A 23,122-nucleotide genomic window follows, 5' to 3' on the forward strand; every position below is an offset into this window, starting at 1 on the left:
TTATCAACATTTTATGTGCCACGGATCTATAGCCTCTTATTATAAGTGTAATGAAGCAGAAGTTATTGAAGCATTTTATTGATTGCTCAGATCACAAGTTTACTGCCATACTGAATTGGCACCTTACTCGCTGAAGCAAACTGCTGACACCTTTTTTAAAAAGTGACAACTACATCTATTTCATGACCAGAAATCCATTTTCATCTCTATCAAGACAAGAATGCAATTTTCACTTCATTTAACTGATGTTAGGCCTGCTCAAAGCATGACACTTAGAAAAAGACACAAGTTTAAGGTTCTTAAAATACTTCAAGTAACTAGAATGCAGCTTGGTTTCAAGGAAAAAAAAATCAACAATCACTCAAATCTACAAACAACCCAATATTCTAAAAAATTACTTATCAAAACCTTCAGAAGTGGTTTTCGTTTCAAAATGACCAAAACACTATTGTCATGTTTTTAATAGTAAGTTATGTTTATATATTATAGATTTTGTTCCAAGGTTTCAAAGGACATCAGGAAGTTTTGCTCAAAATTGCAACATTTGACGTATTGCCCCATGAAGGCCAAATCAAGAAAATAGCCCAATTATATACATATATATATATAAAAGAGAAATAAGTATTTACTCTTCAATAGTTATTGGGGCCAATAAATGATTTTGATTGACGCAGAATCTTGAAAGGCAAACTTTCAGCACTTCTTTTATGGGAAATTAAAATACTAACATTCCTTTAAAAATACCTTCCTTCAATAAACAAATTCTGTCAGCACAAAATGTGATTCCAGCCTATTTTGAACAGAATCTATTCTGAATAGCATTATCATTATTATTATTGATCTGATATCTAAGTATCAAATTTTTGAAAATATGGGTAAAATGAGCGAACATTAACCTATACAAATATTTTAACAAAATATAGTTTTTTGGGTTGAGCTTAGGTTAATGTATCAATAAAATAAATTTCAGTTTTAAACCAATATATGTTGAAATTAGATGGCCATTTCTTCATCTAACAATATACCCAAAAAATAAAGTCACAATAGGGTTCCAATTTAGAAGTGAAACCTAATTTTTGAAACAAAAATTCAATATCTGAGATTTCTAAACCTAATGTATCAAATATGGGATTTTTTTAGAAATAGCATTTTATAGCATTGAAAAGAGAAACTTGCTTAGATTAATGAACAAAAGACCATATATAGACACACATACCCAAAATATTTATATCACTCAGGCAAAAGTTGATAGTTTTCAACACACTTTGTTAAGTAATCACCTCTTACAAATAGCCCAAGTACACATTTACAAAGTAAAATTTCAGAAATAAAAAGTTTACCTGCAGCTTCAGACATAAATCAAAATTGCCAGTGTTTTATCAATGATACTGCCAAAGTTCAGAAAATGCCCAAGGACTTCAGGAAACATTGAGGAATTTTTTTGTTCATTTTTTTTTAAGTAATCCAGCTAAAATTTAATCACAAAATTGATCATTTTTTCCAAAGTGCTAGAAACCAGGAGTAGAGTTAAAAGTTCCTTCAAACTTCTTAAATCCACAGCAGAAGCATCTTTTCATATCTTTACCACAGGGACTATGATTATCTTCATAATTACGATGGTAGTTATCAAGATACATATATAGTTAAATGCTCATTTTCTTTGTTTCTCTCTGAATTTCGGAAATGACACTACAATCTATAACAATTGTCAAGCTCTAAATGATTGAAAACATAAGTTGATAAGCTCTTTAAAAACTATGTTTTTTCCAAAGTGCTCTGTGTTTATCATATAACAATATCCAGGAATTTCTGATTGGGGCGAAAAAACTCAAAAGAGGATGTAAATTGTGAAGACATTTCCAGAAATGAATGGTTCCCAAAAATAATGTTGTACTCAAGACTGTCCATCAGCCATTCGGAATCATTATTTATATAGCTGCCTGGCACCATTCCATGGACTTTTATGCATCTCTTCAGTGTTTCTGAACAGACTGACATATATTTTGTTTACTGACAGCAACTAAAAGCTCTATATAGGATCATAAATAAAGAAGATCATGTTTAAAAATCGCTAATATCATTTTAAAAGGTAGTGCAGGCTTGTGTTTTGGCCTCTGTTTAGCTGTGTTAGGGCTATGAATGACAGCTTCCCTGCTTGAAGCACACAGAAAGCACAGCCTTCCTCATTCACTGACAGGACTGTGGCCTTTTCACACATTCCTTCCACAGCAGTGTTTGTTCCCAAACACTGGAACTCGACACAATGGCATTCCTACTTCAACACCCCCACCAACAGCACCAGTACATAACAAGAATGCTAATGAGATGGAACAGCCCCCGTCGCTGAAAGTGTTAACTGCATTTCGTAGGAGCACATTTATGCTATTTCAAAGATTACCGATTAAATAGAGTCTGCTTCGCTCTGAGCAATTTCTAAGATGTTTCTACTTTCAAGAAAATAAATGTCATAAATGTAAAACTAAGTGACTTTTTGCTGTCCTACATATAATATCTCATTCTCATATAAATTAATCAATATATATTTAAGAGCACCCCAATGTAGTGTGTTTAATTCAGTTGCATACTGTAATAGACAAGCTAAAGTTAAAAACTGAAAAATGAGTAAGTTTGCAAACATAAAACCAGCTGATCTGCATTTTCATTTAAAGCTGTATTCTCAAATTTATTTAAAAGAAATTTCCTGTGGGAATGCCAAAACCTCCATTTAAAGTTTATAATCTTTTGGCAGAATCCCAACAACACAATATTGTTGTTTTTATGTGGGCTCTCACAAGTGGAATAAATGGAATGATATCAAGAGTTAATATTGTCTTATAATGTATAAGCTTAGATTTATTAAGGAAATAGGAATCATCCTCCATCTCCATTTTATTTATCTAATGATTCCATAACAAAATCTTAAGAAAACTAAATAGAAAGATTATCCCTAAGGTTAGATGAAGCAAATGCAGTTCAATTAATTTCATTAATGCTAAGAGGGATATTTGCTAAGAAATCCTACACACAAAGTTACAGCAGGCTTAACACTTAACCACTCATGATCTGATAATAGTACCACTACAGTGATTTCCCTAGGCATTGCAAATAATTTTAAATAAGTCATTATTTATAATACAAAAAGAAAAGAGACTCAAGAATACATACAATTGAGTATATCTGAAAGAAATGGGAATGTATAATAGACAAATTTCTAATTATTTTTATATCTGAAAATAAAAACTAACAAGTATATTAAACTGCTGAGTGCACAGTTTTAAGTTATTTAAACTTAGTAAAAGAAAAAAGTTTAGTTAGGAATGGCAGAGCCTAGGTTTTTAAATATTCTTAAATTTGGTGTAATGTTGAAAGCTTTACTGGTTCATCAAATGTAGACAATCTCCAGGATTATTAAAAACCTTAATTTATGTTCATATTGACATTTATCATTCATTTTAATACAGTCTTTTCATCAATTTGACTTATACTGAAGTTTTAAATATCAAAGCACTAAGTACTTCTTAATGTAATTCTGTACACAGAACCCTTTTTCAGATATAGTACAGCTGGTAATGCCTATTTAAATTTTAAATGTTTAGGACAGTGGAAGAAAAATATACCATAATTACTTTTCTGAGCTGCTTCTTATCTCTGACACCTTCACTTTTAATAAAACTTAGAAAATTTTAAATTTTTCTTTAGCTTTGATTTAAACAGTACTTTTCTTGTATTGGAGAACGTCCTCATATTTTCTTCAACACTGAATAATTTTAAACTCTCTATAGAGGAATCAACCCATATTACCAAATAAATGCTCATAACTTAGTTGGTCAAAATCCATTTAAAATACTGTTATATTTTAAAATCAGTGAAAGAATATTTCAGTCAAAACAATTTAATCTATATACGATAAAAATATTGTTACACCAGTTTGTATAATCAGCTTAACAAAGAACATTTAAAATAAGTTTTGATTTTTATTCTTTCATGTTTATTGTTATAGTCTTATCTATGATAACTATTAATACTGTTCTTATCCACTGAAATTATTTAAGTAGGCAAACCAATCACATTTTGCAAATAAAAGTTTTTCATGTGAAGATGTTTCTTGTTAGCTTCTGGATACCTTAGTTTAATACCTTCTTCCAAAGTCAGTGCAAGTTGTTCTTGTCCGAACCAGACAGCAGGAGGTGCTGTGTGAACACTGAGCCTGGCTTCCTATTTCCCATACCCTTCCCCCTGCACCCAGAGAATAATAGCATGATGCTTTCAAAATATTCATTTTTCAGCAGGCTGTGGCCTGAGATAATGAGCCCAGTTCTGAACTGGAACTTCCCAGTTAGAAATGCAAAACCTAGTCCTTATTTAAATGGTAAAATGTATGCCTAACTTAATACCAAATGTAAAAGGGTTTTAAAAATGTGGCAGCTCCCTTTTTATTTTATAGATGGCATAAATTATTCTGCTTTAGACTGTGAATTCTACTTTAGCTCAAAGTTCTTCTAAGTATTTATAAAAATGCTACAGTCTTTATACACAGACATATATATCATTTGGACTGATATATCAAAATCAAAGGACAAAATTTAGTTCAACCTGGTTCAAATACATTAATTCTGTTTCTATACTTTCAGTTCCTAAAACACACATGCTAAATCAGCACAAATGAAGTAAGTTACTCTTGACACGAAGTTAAATCACAATTTCATTTCTCAGAATACGATTTGTTATATCTTAGCACAACTTCTACAATAGCAAGTCTGATTTCACACTGAAGAAAAAAAAAAAGCTGAGCATTTAAACCTTCAATGCCTTAGGAGCTATTCATTTTCTTATTTAAAGTCACTGTCTATAGAATTTCTGCATAAGGAGTTGCCTTCGCTTTGCACAGTATGCAGCAGAAAGATGAGACATATGACATCCCATACCAAACGACAGATACAATTAGCCCCATTATTGCTGGCTTTGAGATTACAGAAGCATTTTGGCTCCCTAACGGGCACTGAGCTCTCAAAATACATGTCACAGTTCTTTTATGACACTGTGCCAATCATCGCCTCTATACAACCAAGTACATTTTAGAAAATATAATAAAGCAGTTTTTAAAAAGGGATGACTCACCTGCTTATAATATAGTTTTGCAGACTTTAATCGTTGGTACAAGGCCAAAAGAACTCCTTGGATGTACATCTTAGCTCCTGAGGGGCTGAAACCTTCTCCCTTAGAGACCCAAACTGGTCCTCGCAAAGGTGTGATGGAATTTTGTAAGCATTTTTCAAGCAGAGGAACTATGCAAGAGAAAGAAGGGAAAATACATTCTTTTGACCCAACCAAAATACACTGCCTGGAACACAGTCCCAACACCAGAGCTTACTCTTAACATCTATTATTTATATCTGACCTGGATTAAGTCTTAGAGAGGCAATTCTTGCATTACTAGTGGCCACCATGAAGGATGTATTTATATTGAGACACCCCCTCCCCCCATGCAAGACTCATAAGCTTTGTGAGCACACCTGAATAGTTCTGAAGTGTGCCTAACTAGCTGCACAGAGTGTCATGGTGTGCACTGATTGCCTTATCTTCTCATTTATCACAGATGAGTTGGAACCAACCTTGCTGAAATCTACTTGCATTGTCCTGATAAAATTGTAAGGTCCATGTTGTTCTGTATATAGCTTCCCGTAGAGGAGCCTATATACCTAAAACATCACATCTGGAAATTCATAAAATAGAATCTACACTTTTATAAGCCAGCCTATTCTAGGCTTTTCGTTGCCATTGCTTAAGTAACTCATAAAACAGCATGGCATGACTGTTTAAAAATAAGGGGGAGAATCTTAAGCAAGTGTTTTATTATATCTTTTTTTTGTAAGCTTCTGGGATATAAGCTAGTCCAAGATTTAGGAATTCTATCCCAGCATGTCTTTTGTAAACAGATAAAGATATTTACTTGTGAGTCTGTAGTACAACATCCTTATGAACTTGACAGACATGTTTATACATTTTTTCACATGATTAACTTATATAGTCTTTCTAGTGTTGAATAGTCAAAAAACGGCAGCTAGCTAACATTCTTCAAGATTTAATTTTTCTCTGAAAGACAGAAATAAACAATAAAATCTTAGGTACACATGGGAACCAGAAAAATGAAAGTATTTTTTTTAACTTGGTGTTTACTTAAGTGTATGCATGTGACACAGACATAAATACACAAAATAGCTATATGGCTTGGGTACTTTATTCTGATACATATTTCTACAAGAAAAGGAATTAAGCAGATCACCAGCAAAGAAAATAGGTCTGTGCCATTGGTTTTGTTATATGTTGCATATTTTATGCAGAGAAGCCTAGCGTAGCAATCTGGAAATTGAATTACAATTAGGTTCAGCTGTGCTTCTGGGAAGCTGCGTTATGCAAATGGCCTTCGCTACTGGTATTCTGCTGAACTTTGCTCTTCGTAAAAAAGTTATGCATTTTATGGCAATAAGTTCTACAACGCTCTACCAAAGCACAATTTAAAGTCTGCCTGATATATTTAACACCAAGGACAATGTTGGATATAGAGTTTACAATTTTCTAAGCCTACTATAAATGAGTTAAAAGGAAATTATGTCCCAATAGCTACTTAAACAACCTCAAATGTGTGCCTGAAACTCATTCATCCAGTTGGAGAAATAAATTCCTGAAATTCACCTCTCAGTCTCATTTTTACACTCCTGGAGAAAATGCTTTTTTCCCCCTACATTTTGTCATCAACAAATGCCTTAAACTTTTCAAATATATATAAAATAACATATTACAAAAAAAATGAAAGTAAAGGTTAAAGTAAAAGACAAATTAACTTATTTTCTGAATAACTCTTCAATCTTTCAAAGAATGTATAAATTAATCTCAATTATAATTTTTCCTAAACAAACTTAACAAAGAATCATAAACACTTTCAGTTTACTGCTACAACATTCATATCTGACTATGTATTAGATTTTAATTTGTGCCCTTTTAGTTGATACACTCATTAAACCTAATATAATTTTTGAACAGTAATACTTTAAATTGCTGTTGAATCCAAATAAAATTAAATGGATTAAGTAGGTAATAAACTTAAATAATTTACACCCTAGATTTAACCTTGAATTTGAATTTAAGAAAATGTGATCCTATTCTCTAGTTTAAAGTCTTATTCTTCTATGCTGTCACTAAATAACTTTCAAATTGTTTACATGAGCCCAAGGAATCCCAAAGCAGCATTTACTACACTTCCAACACAGCCCTCTACTTTTTTCAGAATATTTTTTACTTAAGAATTTAAGTAAAAACACAGCTTAAAAAAAATAATTTGACCAAAACTGAAGTAGTGTCAGAATTGATATTGGGCAGAAAATAGCTCCCATGCTCCACATGATTTATATAATTAGGAATACTATGGAAACCAGAAACAGCAAAGCAAAAAAAGCAGTATTCACAAGCAGGGTTTATAAGAGACTTCAGAATCTGCTCTGAACTTGTTGAATAATCTGTTCAGTATTCCAGAATCTCCCTGCTGGAAGCAGGGCCCTCATTATAACCACGAGAGTGCTAATAAAGGTTAGCCTCTGAACTAGGGATTAGACCAGCTCTTTCTTTTTGGAAGCTGCAAACTAGTAACTTTGATGATCTTCTTGAAAAGGAAGACAAAGCACACTCCAAGAACAAACAATGTTTCCACTAACTAGGAAGGTACAGAAAACATCAGAAAATGATATGTCTAAGTACTTAGAAAGGAAATATAAACCAACATAATGTGTTATATTGAGAAAACACATTTTATTAAACAGCAGAATTAAAGAACTCCCTATAAAAAAGGAGTCTTGTCCCAAAATGATAATTTGGAAATTTAATTGAATAACTGATTTTTTAAAGTCATTTGACTTTTCAACCACAAATAAAGAAAGTAACAGAGGTATGAATCATTTTTAACTGTTTTAGTGGGTATTCATATATTCTACACCATTAAGAGCTCATAAGTGTTCTTAACCAATGGTTTTCTTCTCTCTTCTATGTAGAGTGCTCCTTTTCTAAAGCAAATCTTTATTCTGCTAAAAACAAAACAAAACAAAAAAAACTATAGCATAAAGACATGCAAGGAGTAAGGGCAATGCTTTAGAAAGGTCAATAGACACTTTTCAGCCTTGGAAAGATCATAAACCAAGATGTTGTTAAGAGCTAGCAAAGCACACGGTAGACACTCAATGACAAAAAAACAAACATCTTCCACGGACTGAACTCAAGATACTATTTTCATGTCTTCCCAAGCATGTGCTTCTCCTTATTCAAATTGCTACTCAGAAATACTGCCTTATTCACGAAGGCTAGTTGGCTCCCACTACCCTATGTTCCTTTAATATTTATGTACACATAAGTATTTCTTCCTATGTGCCATAAGAAAGGCCTCAAACATAACTAGGTATATAACACTAAATTGTTAACCCTTTGGAGTTTGAGAATATGGCACTTTTCAGCTTGATAAATGCAGTGCTCAATAAATGTTTACTGGGTGAACAAATGTTACTACAGGTATTTTGTGGGTAGTCTTTTAGTTAAATTTTAGGACCATGAATCCAAATAAACACAATCACTTAAAATATGCAACTTTCTAAGAGCTAATGAGAACTTGAACAATGAATATGAATATACCAGAATTTCAAAGAACATTTAGTATATGTGATGATTTTTTCCTCTAAAAAATAAGATACATTCTATAAGCAACTGCTTTATTTTAATTTTCCACATCAAATTCTTTTGAAGACTAAGGAGGAAAAAATACAAAAAGGAAGCCATAAGATTTTATAATGAAGCATTAACTGCCATGAGAGGGCCAGAGATGGGCATTAAAAAAAGACCTCGGAAAACCATTATGTGCTTTTCCTATCTTGTCAAAAATCATACTATAATAGGAAAAGGTTCACAATAAAAATTAAATAATAGGGCAATAATACTAGGCTAAAGTCAAAATAAGTGTGTTAAATAATATAGCAATTTCCTCTAAGAACTGCTAACACAGTGAGTTCAAATGCAAAATAAGAAAATGAACGGTTCAGTCTTCAAGAGGTCCGTATATTAAAACCAGTTAATTACTGATAAAAACCTTGAAATTATTTGGATGCATGACGGGAGGGGTACATGGTGGGAGCGGTAAATGACAAAAAGCCAAACAACCATGAAGCCAATGGAACTTATGAAGTAGATACAGACTTGAACGTTCTGCCAAGTTCTACCCCTAGGGAATATACATTCTCTCCAAAACAACATCTTGCATTAAGAGTTATTTTGCTTACTGCATTTGAATCTACTATGGTAGGTGAAAAAGATCAGGATTTTTATTAATGTGTTTTCAAAAAGGACTGGAAATAATCAAAGCCTTCAATAACCATCTTTCAATTGAAAATTAAAATTCATGACAATCAAATATCCAGAATTATAACTTGTAAATTTCACTTTTCAGTCAGAGTACACGAGACGATGGAAGCCTATGAAAGAAAAGAGCACTGCCTGGAGCCCAGTTACTCATAAAGAAATATCTAGATGCCCTATGGCAGTAAATTTCAGATCTCAGCCTTTAACAACTCAGATAGTGTTAGCAGGATGTCATTTTGAAATACATTAAGACATTTGGAAATTTCCCTATTTCCTACAAATTTAATTAGTATTTATTTATTTATTATTTATTTATTTTCATATGGGCAGGCACCAGGAATTTAACCAGGGTCTCTGGCATGGCAGACGAGAACTCTGCCCCTGAGCCACCTTGGTCTGCTCCAGTATTTATTTAAAAATGAAGTTGATGCATAAAGCTTTTTTTAGAAGAAACAGTGATTTCTTAAAAGATGTTACTGCTACCCAATTCAGAAAGAATGCCTGAAGGGACTTAGAGCTAGTACCAAGGTATGTGTGTGTTTTATTGCTCCTTATCCAGCTTTAGATAATAGTTGTAAAGCAACTAGTTGAAAAGTCCCAGAGCAACCAATCACTCAAAACTACGGTCTGCTTGAAAGACTGAATGATGGACAGCTGTTTTCTATGTTGCTTGACTTAATATCAGTGTATTTTTATTTAAACAAAACTAAACTAACAGCTGCTGTTACCTTTGTTTGCATGCTATATGTCAAATTTTATTGTCCCTAAGGTTCTTATGAGAAAAGATTTAGCAGTCATTTTCTTAAATACCGATGCCTACCCAAATTTGGATTTTTCCTCCACTGAACAAAATGACAAGCTCACGATTGCTATACTTGCAGCAATCTTTCACAGCTGCTTTAGTTCTTCAGTGATCCTATTAAACTGACGGCATATTGCCTGTGGGGTCTAAAGTGTATAATACATGCTGTAAGAGACATTGATTTGTATGATAGGATCAAACAGAACCGGGATGCACTTGGGGAAAGAATTTCATAGGTCACATTGTTTTTACCTGAGTAAAATTTAATTTAGACATTGCGACCTTTAGAGAACACCTGGTTATTTTAATTGCTGATATGTCGATGAACATTTGCCACTAGGGGCTTAGGAAGTATGAAATCTTAGGAAGTCCCTTCCTTTTTGAAAATGCAGCCTGATTCATGTCTTTTCTTAAACTGAACGAAGTAGCTGTGCATTAAATATGCTGGCACATCTTCTGCTTGAGCAAGTGGACCGAAATGGTGTGAATTGTTAATGCCTTGCTGCTTTGGTTCACGGCTTGTGATTGATCATTTGTAACTATATCTACTCCTTGTTCCATGAAATCAAGTATGGAGTAATGGGTTCATCAGATTTTGGGGTTAAATTGAGAGTGAAGAGGTACTGTGTGTGGAAATAAGAGTTGCCATGTTCGGGGCTGGCCTTGTAACAGCATGGAATCTAAAGGCGATATTCAAAACCACTTCACTCATCATACGCTTACTGATTCTGAATAGGGCCCATTTGCAGGGGACATTTGGTAGTTTTCCAATACGCTTTATGCCTCTTTCTACTTCCACCACCATGCACATCGTTTTTTCATATACCCCCAGTAGCACACTGGTAGAACAGGTCAGCATACACAATTCATTTATTTAAATAATTTGATTTATACAAGTAGAAATAAGCTGGGATTCTATCATCTGAATTTTGCCTTTCTCGTCAACAAAAATAATAAACTGTATGTCTTTGAAAATACAAGCATATTGTGAACTCAAACTCCTTGGCATATAAATAATGTACAAATAACTTAGCTGCCATCAGTATATATATGCAACTTTAAAATTAGTTAAAGAAATGGTGATAATTAGCTGTATGCACACTATATTTATGTGGCAGTAACCTATACCAATACGCAATAATTGAACATATATGATTTTGCAAACTTTAAAACTCTGTGCAATGATTTAAAGTATATTTTTAGGGTTAGTTTTAGAAAGCACTATGTTCAGAACTAAATAAATCCACTATAAACAAGAAAAAGTGCCTTTAGAAATTTGATTACATAATTGCTTGCTGTGATAACTGACATTTTTATATTTCTACATTTATTGCTCTTCATTATATTAACTTTCAAAAAAGTTAAACTCATGTGGTGTTAAATGAAACACTACTTAACTTTTGACCAGTAGGAAAAGAGAAAACAATAAACTTGGGAGCAAAATCAAATAGACTAAGCACTTACATGTGTAATAATATTCAAAAGTAAGCTAACTACAAAATATCTCAAATCCTACTGGTACACTGTAGAGTCACAACAAATACAAATTTAAAACACATAGCTAATCTTTTTCTTCTCTTTTCTTTTCATTTTAAATATCAAAATGGTAATAATAATAATACCTGGCCTGTATATATCTAAATCAGAGAGACCACAGAATTGAATAATACTGGTAAAGCTGCCTGTGTTCCTTGAAGGCAAATGTTAAGTCAATATTTTACTGACATTTAAATATCTTATTTTGGATGTAAAATATATACGTTATAAAAATATGTATTTTAAACGTGGTAAACTAAAGGAGTCTTGATAGTTTTAAAAATTATAACGGATGGCTCCCTTTTGATATGCATTTCCCTGTGCTTGTTTTTACAGATACAGAATCTTCCACAATTAGCATCTTACATACTCTTGTCTACTATTCCATTTCTCTTCCCAGAATTCTTAGGAGGAAGAAAACCATTATCTACTGAATCAATATCTATAAAACAGAGCTTTGCAAGAAACAGTTTCATAACACCCAGTAACAATTAGACTACTGTTTTCATTTGCAATTACACTTATTATAGCACTTTTTTTAATAATGAAAAAGTCAAGGATCCATGGATGAGTCATTTAGAATCAGAATAAGATTTTTTGTTAAGAGTTCAAAGGCTGAGAAATAAGAGGTATAAAAACCATAAGATAAGACAAACTCAATAAGGGGGAGAGAGAAAAAATGTAGTTTAAAAATTACATGCAATACTGAAGCAAGTTTAACCCAGCAAAACCTAGGAGTGATGATCTTGTATCTTCAGGAATATAAAATAGAATCTATGCTTTCAAGATTTCAAAATGGAATTTCTGACAAATGCAAAAGAGTCTATGAGTAGATATGAGTGATATACTTTATAACTGTTTATATCACACAATTCTGTATTCACACATTTAATAAAAGGTAACAGTGGTCCGATTATAATGGGAGGTTTCCAACTACCACTCAAAAAAACTTTTAATTAACCTTTATCAAAATTCTTTAATATTTACTATAGATCAACAGCAGAAATATAAATTAGTGACCATTGTGTACATTCCTTTTATGATCAGAGACAAAGATAGCCCAAATTTGGTGCCTGGAACTCACCAGGAGACAATGAGAACCTAAGAAAATCTGGAACCAAGGCAAAGTCACAGGGAATATAGGATCTGAATGAAGGATCTGAAAACTTCTGCTGAAAGGCATCTTTCCAATACAAAAGAACTCTAAACTACTGCCTTTAAATGAACCAACTTTTGCCTAAAGAGTCAGAAGAGGTGATTAATAACCACTAGTACAGACTTAAATTTTTACATTTCATAATATTTTAGAAATAAAGGTAAAATAGGAAAGGGATACAAAGGATTGAAGATAGGCAAAGGTACAAGTTTTTAAAAGAAAAAACTGTACCCAAAAGCTTGATTTTACTTCTCTGAAATATTCTGGAACAAATCATAAAGTAAATGGTTGATGGATCTTTAGAAAAATAAACAGCAATCATTAGTACCCAACATGGAATCATTCACTGTAAACCTATATTTAATTAGCAGAGAGGGAGAGTCTTGGGAAAAGCCCTTACATGGGACTTGAGTTCTCCAATACCAGCATTTAATGATTATTCCTTCTAATGGGGAGCAGGTCTCAAAAGACTGTGGCTACCATCTATTGCTCTTAAGCAGAGTACTGCCAAATCTGTATGCCCCTTCCAAGATAAATCGGTATACTGCAACAAGATAGGAGACACACAATGCTCGCAAATCTCTGATTTAAATCCTCTATTTGGAATTCACAATCTCTTGCTTTTAAATGTTTCATTTTTAAAATGTTGCATAGTATACAAACAAGGGAGGAAAAAAGAGCTGAGTGGATGTTACCTTAGAACCACAAGTTCTTTCCTGTAGAAAGTAATAAAAAGAATCAAAGTGAATATATACTCTCATACACACATAACTAGAGCTGTCCCTGTATGAAAGCTTGACAGTAATGTACATGCCAAACTCTTCTGAGTAACCCACCTTCAGCCAAGAAAGCAATGCCATTTCCAGGGTCCAGGACTACCTGGACCACTGCAGAATTCCACATGTGGCACAGCAGGAGCATCACTACTAATAAATGGTAGTACTGGCATTTTTACGGCAAAGGATAAGAGACAAGTTTTGTTTTGTTTTTTAATTTTTTATTAATTTTTAAATTTTTAAAAAAATATGAAAACAGAGAAGCACAAACATTCTTAACATATGATCATTTCATTCTACATATATAATCAGTAATTCACAATATCATCACATAGTTGCATATTCATCATCATGATCATTTCTTAGAACATTTGCATCGATTCAGAAAAAGAAATAAAAAAACAACAGAAAAAAATTCATACATACCATACCCCTTACCCCTCCCTTTCACTGATCACTAGCATTTCAATCTAAGTTTATTTTAACATTTGTTCCCCTATTATTTATTTTTATTCCATATGTTTTACTCTTCTGTTGATACGGTAGATAAAGGAGCATCAGACACAAGGTTTCCACAATCACACAGTCACATTGTGAAAGCTATATCATTATATAATCATTTTCAAGAAACATGACTAATGTTTCTTTACATTTTCAGGCAGTTCCCTCCAGCCTCTCCATTACATCTTGACTAACAAGGTGATATCTATTTAATGTGTAAGAATAACCTCCAGGATAATCTCTCGACTCTGTTTGGAATCTCTCAGCCATTGATACTTTATTTTGCCTCATTTTACTCTTCCTCCTTTTAGTCAAGAAGGTTTTCTCAATTCCTTGATGCTGAGTTTCAGCTCATTCTAGGATTTCTGTCCCATGTTGCCAGGAAGGTCCACACCCCGGGAGCCATGTCCCATGTAGACAGGGGGAGGAAGTGAGTTTGCTTGTTGTGTGGCTGGACAGAAAGGCCACATCTGAGCAACAAAAGAGGTTCTCTTGGTGGTGACTCTTAGGCCTAACTTTAAGTAGGCTTGACATATCCTTTGTGGGGTTAAGTTTCATATGAACAAACCCCAAGATTGGGGGCTCAGCCTATTGCTTTGGTTGTCTGCACTGCTTATGAGAATATCAAGAATTCAACTTGAGGAAGTTGAATTCTCCCCTTTTGTCACCATTCCCTGAAGGGGACTTTGCAAATACTTTTTTATTCACTGTTCAAATCACTCTGGGATTTATTGGGGCATCACTCTGGACAAACCAACAAAATCTCATGCCCTACTCAAGGTTCCATGTACTTATGGTGCTCAATTAAGCTGTCTACATAAGTTATATTAGGAAATGTACTAGTCAAAATATAAATTTTGTACCAAATGAACATTTTCTGCTTTAGTCTCACACATAAGTTAAAAATTTTAAATATTAATTACTATCAATTTTCAGCACTCTGCAGTAATGACATTCCTATGTTCTTCCTCATGCAAAAATGATTTTTAAAATTTGTACATTCAGTCACCATCATTATACACTCTAGGCATTCCTAGATTATACCATCTCAGTCTTTATCATCTATCTTTCTTTCTGATTTCACTGAGGGACAAGTTTTTTGATTTGTCTCTTGGTATCCTGAAACTTCCACTGACATCAAAAGGATCAAAGTACAAATTTCCCAGACAAAGGGAGCATTTCTATTTTTCTACTATTTTACAATTTTGACTATATATATTTAGCACTGTGCTAAACATAGAAATACAGCAGAGAATGAGACAAATCAAATTTCTGCCTCTAGAACTTACAGTCTGGAAGACAATAGTGACAGATATTTTGATTAATTACAAGCGGTTTTATAAATTGCAGTTGTGAAATTGCCACATACATGGAGCTATGAATGTAACAGGGCATCCAACCCAAACAAGGGGGGAGAAAGGAGATAAGAGCAAGGCAATGTCAGGAAAGCTTCCCAAAAGAAGTAATATATAAACTAAGACCTTAACACAAATAGGGAAGAGCTTGCAAAAAAAACAGGGCAAGAGAGAATTCAAGCAGAGGGAACATTATATACTAAGGTATGGGACCATGAGAGAGAATAAAACTTTTGAGAAATGGAAAAAAAAATAGTAAAAGGGATGGGGCAATAGTATTAAGTGAAGATAGGGAAGTAGGCAGGTACTAAATTATGGAGGACCTTCAGGCTAAAGTAAAAATTTAAGCATTGATTCAGTATGAAAAGTTATAACTAAGATCCCTTTTTTTTTTGTATGCTGTGTGACAGGGTCACATTTCATTATTTTTCCATGTGTGCATCCCATTATTGCATCACCATTTATTGAATTTTTGTTTGTTTGTTTGTTTGTTTGGGGGGAAGTACATGGACCGGGACTCACACCCAGGTCTCCCACATGACAGAAGAGAATTCTACCACTGAACTACCCTTGCACCCCCAGACTAAGATCACTTTTTAAAAAGTTGCTAGAGTGATGTAGTTAGAAGACATCTCTCAGTTGGAAATATGTGAGTTACATGAAATGGACAAATTCCTAGAAACACACAAACTATTTACAGTGACTCAAGAAGAAATAGAAGATCTCAACAAACCAATAACTAGTAAAGAGATTGAATGAGTATTCAAAAACCTCTTAAAAAGAAAACTACAGAAGCAGATGGCTTCACAAGGGAATTTTACCAAACATTCCAAGAAGACTTAATTCTGCTCAAACTGTTCCAAAAAATGAAGAAGGAACACTTTCTTATTCAATAACAAGGGTATCACCCTCAACTAGATAAAGATATCACAAGAAAAGAAAATTGCAGACCAATATTTCTTATTAATATGATGCAAAAATCATCAACAAAATATTATCAAACTGAATTCAACAGCACATTAGTAGAATTATATACCATGATCAAGTAGGATTTATCCCAAGTATGCAAGGGTGGTTCAACATAAGAAAATCAATTAACGTACTACACCATGTTAACAGAATGAAGGAAAAACACACATACATGAATATCTCAATTGATGAAGAAAAGTAATTTGACAAAATTCAGAACCCCTTCTTTGTTTTAATGTATATAGCATCTTTTTTTTAACTTTTAAAATTTTATAACATAACATATATACAGAGCAAAGAAGAAAAAAGCAGTAGCTTTCAAGGCACTCTTCAACAAGTACTTACAGGACAGATCCCAGAGTTTGTCATGGGCAACCATACCATCCTCTCCAATTTTTCCTTCTAACTGCTCCAGAACACTGGAGGTTAGAAGGAATAAATATATTTTTTTATCAACACAAATGGAAAATAATGTATATACAAAAAGGCATTAAATTTCAAAGCACATGGTAACAACTAGCTGTAAAACAGAATCGTATGGGTTACAATCCCACAATTTTAGGTTTTTACTGCTAGCTGCTCTAAGATACTGGAGACTAAAAGAAATATCAATATAATGATTCAGTAATCATACTCGTTTGTTAAACCCTGCCCTCTCTGTATAATTCCACCACCACTTTTGATTTTTCTATCCCAGTCTGTAGGGGTATTTGGGCTATGATCATTCCAAATTTGTTGTTAGAAGGGGCTGTCAATAATATGGAGTAGGGAGATGGATCTAGCTGATATTCTGGAGAGGCTGGGCCCTCTAGGTTTCAGGACTTATCTTGCTCAGGACCCATCTGGAGGTTCTAAGTTTCTGGAAAGTTACCCTAGTACTTGGAACCTTTGTAGACTCTTATATCTTGCCCTAGGTGTTGTTTAGGATAGGTTGGAATGGTTGGGGTTTGGCAAGCTTTGATAGGCAGTAATGTCTAACAGAAGCTTGCATAAGAATGATCTCCAGAGTAGCCTCTTGACTCTATTTGAATCCAGCCACTGATACCATATTTGTTACATTTCTTTTCGCACTTTTGGTCAGGATAGCATTGTTGGTCCCAGGTCAGCACCCCATCTTCATAAAAGCATGTAGAAAACTAGGAATAGAAGGAAACTTCCTCAACATGATAAAAGCCACATATGAAAAACCCACATCTAACATCATACTTAATGGTGAAAGACCGAAAGCCTTCCCACCAAGATCAAGAACAAGACAAGGATGCCCACTGTCACCACTGTTACCCAACATTGTACTGAATGTTCTAGCCAGAACAATTAGTCAAGAAAAAGAAATAAAAGGAATCCAATTTGGAAAGGAAGAAGTAAAACTTTCCCTATCTGCTGATGACATTATCCTATACACAGAAAATCCTGGAAAATCCATAACCAAACCCCCTAGAACTAAAAAATGAAGTCAGCAAAGTGTCAGGATAAAAGATGAACACCCCCAAATTCACAGTGTCTCTAGATACTAGCAATGAGGAAGCAGAAGAAGAAATCAAGAAAGAAATTCCATTTACAATAGCAACTAAAAGAATCAAATATCTAGGAAATAATCTAACCAAGGATGTAAACAACTTGCACATAGAAAATTAGAAAACATTGCTAAGAGAAATCAAAGAAGACCTAAAATATATAGAAGGAAATTCTGTGTTAATGGATTGGAAAACTAAACATTGCTAAGATGCCAATTCTACCCAATGTGATTTATAGATTCTATGCAATCCCAAACAAAATTCCAATAACCTTCTTTGCAGAAATGGAAAAGCCAATCATCAAATTATATGGAAGTATAAAAGAATCCTTCAGCTCAAGAACATGAACACAAAGAACCCAATGAAAAAATGGACAAAAGATTTGAATAGACATTTCTCCAAAGATATACAAATGACCAAAAGCACATGAAAAGGTGTTCAATATCATTAGCCATTAGGGAAATGCAAATTAAAACTATAATGAGACACAACTAGAGTGGCTACCATTAAAAAAATGGAAAATTGCATATTGGAGAGGGTGTGGAAAAATGCAAACAACATTCCTTGTGGGAATGTAAAATGGTATAGTTGCTGTGAAAAACAGTCTGGCAGTTCCTCAGAAAGTTAAGTGTAGAATTACATATAACCCTGCAATCCCACTTCTAGTTATACACCCAAAAGAACTGAACACAGGGACTCAAAGATATATTTGCACACCAACGTTCATAGAAACATTATTTACAATTGCCAAAAGATGAAGCAACCCAAGTGTCCATCAACCAATTAGTGGATAAACCAAATATACACAGAATGGAATATTATTCAGTTGTAAAAAGGAGTGAAGCTCCTGCTACATGAGACAACATGGCTGAATCTTGAAGATATCATGTTGAGTGAAGTAAGCCAGACACAGAAGGTTAAATATCATATGATCACACTGATATGAAATGACTAGAATTAGCAAACTCATAGAGTCAGAATCTAGAACTTGGTTTACCAGGGAACAGGGTGGAGTAGGGAATAAGGAGTTAAGCCTTAAAATGTACAGCTTCTCTTTGGCATGATGGAATCCTATATTTTATGTATGATTATTCTCTTAACCCACAACTTCGCTAATTATGGAAAACTAAATAGGGGGGCACAAGGGTAGTTCAGTGGCAGGATTCTCGCCTGCCATGTGGGAGACCTGGCTTCGATTTCCAGCCCATGCACTTCCCAAACAAACAATCAAACAAAAGAATGAAAAACCAAAGCAAAATTTCAACAAATGGTGCTGCAATAAGGGGATACTCACATAGAAAAAGAATGAAATGTGACCCCGCCATACAGCATATAAAATAAAAAACTAAATAAACAATCATCTACATGGAACATTAAAATAAATCTGAAGCAAGGCCTCTATTAGCATGCTAAAGATCTCTGTCCCCTACCATGGTTCAGTGAACATTTTTATCAATACAAAGGTAAGGTAGGTTCTGATCCCAAATGTACAATTGAAAACAAAGACAGAAGAAACTGTTTATTCCTCGATGAAAGATTAAAAAACTGAAAGATCTTGGGAAGCTAACTATTAAATAAAAATCTTATAAGTAGTAATTCAGTAAGAATCAATGCATAAAGGTCCATTCTCACATCTAAAAACTCAGCAGTACAAGAACTAGATAATGATGTGGCTTAAAAGCAAATTTTAGCAAAACCTTGGGGGCTTCGACTATATCGACTATAAGTTTAATATAGGTCAGCAGTGCAATGTGTCTAATAGAAACAATAATGCAATTGTCAGTTATATAATGACCTGTATAAAGAAAGAGGAGGTGGGGCTACTTTACTCTTCACTGAGTGAACTGGCAAACTGTGTGCAGTTTGAGGCTATAAAAAAGGAAATAATGAAAAAATTAGATAGACTACAGAACAGTGGCCAGAATGATAAGGGACCAGAGAAACATTCGGAGAGAGCAGGGATATTTAACCTGGGAAACATTTAAATAATATAATTTAAATGCATGCTCAGATATTTGAAAGGCTGTCATGGATATAGAATTTGGAAGAGTCAAGAATATGACTTGCTTGGATATTTGTACAAGTGTAGTCAACCAACGGTGGACATGTAGCATGAGTGAAAAATACACTTTTGTGTGTAAATCACTGAGAATTTTGGAGTCATTTGTAACCACAAAATATCAAAATATATACTGATTGATACAAATGGCTGATCTTTGAATTGATTGAGAAGAATGGAAAGATTATTCCAAATGGACATAAAAAAGCATCTAGCAAAGGTAAGAAAACTGGGCACTGCTTGAGACACTCCACTGTCCAGGAACATTGAAGAGACTGATCTAGCTATGTGAATTGTGGGTGATTATGTTGGATGGGCAGGGCAAGACCACATAATGAAGGTTCTTGAGTATCAAGATGCAGACTGTGGAGTTTGTCCTAATACATAAAGTGTTTGAGTAAACAACAACAAGAGCAACAACAAAATATCATAAAGTTTTAAGAGATATTTTAGGAAGATTATTCTTTGGCAATATAAAGCTTTAAAATTTAGGAATAGAAGTTATGTACCCAACTAGAGAATAAAGGTTATGTGATAATATTTGTTAAGTATTAATAACTAACTGTATTAGGTATTTATTATCCCAATAATGCTGCATAACAAGCCACCTCAAAACTCAGTGGCTAAAAACAATAAGAATTTGTTTAGCTCATGAGTCTGAAAATTATCTGGGTAGTTCTGCTGATTTTGGTGAGGTTTTCTCACATGTCTTGGAATAAGCTGGCTGTCAGCTGATTTAGGATGACCTTGGCTGGGACAATTGGAACAAACTGCTTCTGCTCCACTTGTCTTTTATTCTTCACAACCCTGGTGATGATGGTAGAGGGCAAAACCATAGGTAAACGAATAAGCACCTTTCAAGACTCTGCTTGCATAAAATTTGCTAGCATCCCAGTTGCCAAAGAAAGTCACATTGCCAAGCCCAGAGTCAGTCAGAGCTCCTTAGAAGGTTATAAAGCAAAAGGTGTGGGTACAGGAAGGGGTAAAGAATGGCAGCCATTAATGCACTCAATCTACTTCAGTAATATTTATTGGGCTTATGTCTGTATCAGGCACTGTTCTAAGTACTTTGTTCTAGTTTGCTAGCTGCTGGAATGCAATATACCAGAAACGGAATGGCTTTTAAAAGGGGAATTTAATTAGTTGCTAGTTTACAGTTCTAAGGCCGAGAAAATGTCCCCATTACAACAAGTCTATAGTAATGTCCAATCAAAGGCATCCAGGGAAAGATACCTTGGTTCAAGAAGGCCGATGAAGTTCAGGGTTTCTCTCTCATCTGGAAAGGCACATGGCGAACGCAGTCAGGGCTCCTCTCTCGGCTGGACAGGCACATGGCGAATACGGTATCATCTGCTAGCTTTGTCTCCTGGCTTCCTGTTTCATGAAGCTCCCCGGGAGGCGTTTTCCTTCTTCATCTCCAAAGGTCGCTGGCTGGTGGACTCTCTGCTTCATGGTGCTGCAGCATTCTCTGCTCTCTCTGAGTCTCTCTCTCCAAAATGTTTCCTCTTTTATAGGACTCCAGAAACCAATCAAGACCCACTCAAATGGGTGGCGACATGTCATCCCCTAATCCAGTTTAACAACCATTCTTAACTAAATCACATCAACTAAGGAGATGATCTCATTACAGTTTCAAATATACAGTACTGAGTAGGGATTATTCTACCTTTAAGAAATGGGATTTATATTAAAACATGGCTTTTCTTAGGGGGCATATATCCTTTCAAACCAGCACATTCCACCCTCTGGCCCCTAAAAAAGACATGTTTTTTCCATATACAAAATACATTAGCTTCATAACAACATCAGAAACCTTAAACCTTTCAGTAGCAATACGAATGAAGTACAAAATTAAAGACAGTATAAAATCTCATCAAGTCAGTTACAGGCATGGTCTGTCCTAAGGCAAAATTCTCTCCATTTGCTCTGGACCTTTGAAAACTCACAACAAGTTATTTGCTGCCAACATATAAAGGAGGAACATTCATAGGATATATATATATATACATTTCCATAGGGAGGAAGGAACACAGGGGTCACTGGACCCACACAGTTTCGAAAACCTGCAGGGCAAAGTCCATTAGATTTCAAAGTCTGAGACTCATTTATCCTCAGGGTTTTAAAAAGTGGCAGTCCCACCCTTTCCAAATGCCTACGCCTGCCTCTCTCTGAATGCAACCTTGGGGGATATTGGGGAGACCACCTTTTTCTCGGCTCCACCCTCTCTAAGCATTGGGGCCGCACCCGGGCTCTCTGCCATCTCCGGGGCACACACTTAACCCCTCCATGTGGTGGCAGCCAGGCTCCCCCCAAACCCCAAGGAATGTGTTTCACCTTCTCCAAGGCCTGAGGCGGCATGACTCTTCCACTGCAACGAGGTGGAAGGCCCATCCTCTGCCTTTGGGGCAAACTCACCCTCTCTACAGGCTTGGGTGGGTCCACTCTCCTGGCCCGAGGCTTCTTGACTTCAGACCTCAGCCTCCACGGTTTTGCCTCTGAAGTTATTTTTCCTCCAATGTGTGCCTTCTCTGAACCCCTCAGTCCAGACTGGCAGCAGCTCTGTTTATACAGGTCCCACAGCACTCTCGTTGGCTTTCTATGCAGTAGCCTTGGATCATGCCCATCAGACATAAGGAGTTTCCACAAATCTTTCCTGGATAACTCCATGTCTGATCCTGACTTTCTCTGAAATGGCTGACTGGTTCCACATCTGGTCAAATCCTCACATGGAGCACTATTCTCTGGGGTCTCCATTTCTGGAGGCCCAGCATTTTCCAGGACCTCAATTTCTAGTTTCTTTTTACTCAAGAGTTCAGTTCTCAGCTTATCTCTTTCCTTTCGCATTTCACTATAAGCTGCAAGGAGAAACCAGACTGCACTTTCGACATTTAATTTGGAGATCTCTTCTGCTAAATATCCAAGTTCATGGCTTTTAAAATCTACCTTCCAGGCAATACCATTAGTCAACTTTGCCAGATTATCTGCCATTTTAAAACAAGGATCACCTTCCTTCCAGTTTACAATAACACGGACCTCATTTCTGTCTAGAGCCTGGTCAGAG

General features: G+C 34.8%; 1 protein-coding gene across 1 annotated transcript in view; it reads right to left on the reverse strand.

Moving 5' to 3' along the window:
- Window positions 1–23,122, reverse strand: part of DCDC1 (doublecortin domain containing 1) — a 544,066-nt gene that overhangs the window by 403,739 nt on the left and 117,205 nt on the right. Inside the window, 1 exon segment of the mRNA XM_077114307.1 lies at window positions 5,119–5,285. Coding sequence (XP_076970422.1) covers window positions 5,119–5,285 — 167 coding nt within the window.

Source organism: Tamandua tetradactyla, chromosome 8 (genome assembly GCF_023851605.1).
Source record: "Tamandua tetradactyla isolate mTamTet1 chromosome 8, mTamTet1.pri, whole genome shotgun sequence".
NCBI lineage: Eukaryota > Metazoa > Chordata > Mammalia > Pilosa > Myrmecophagidae > Tamandua > Tamandua tetradactyla.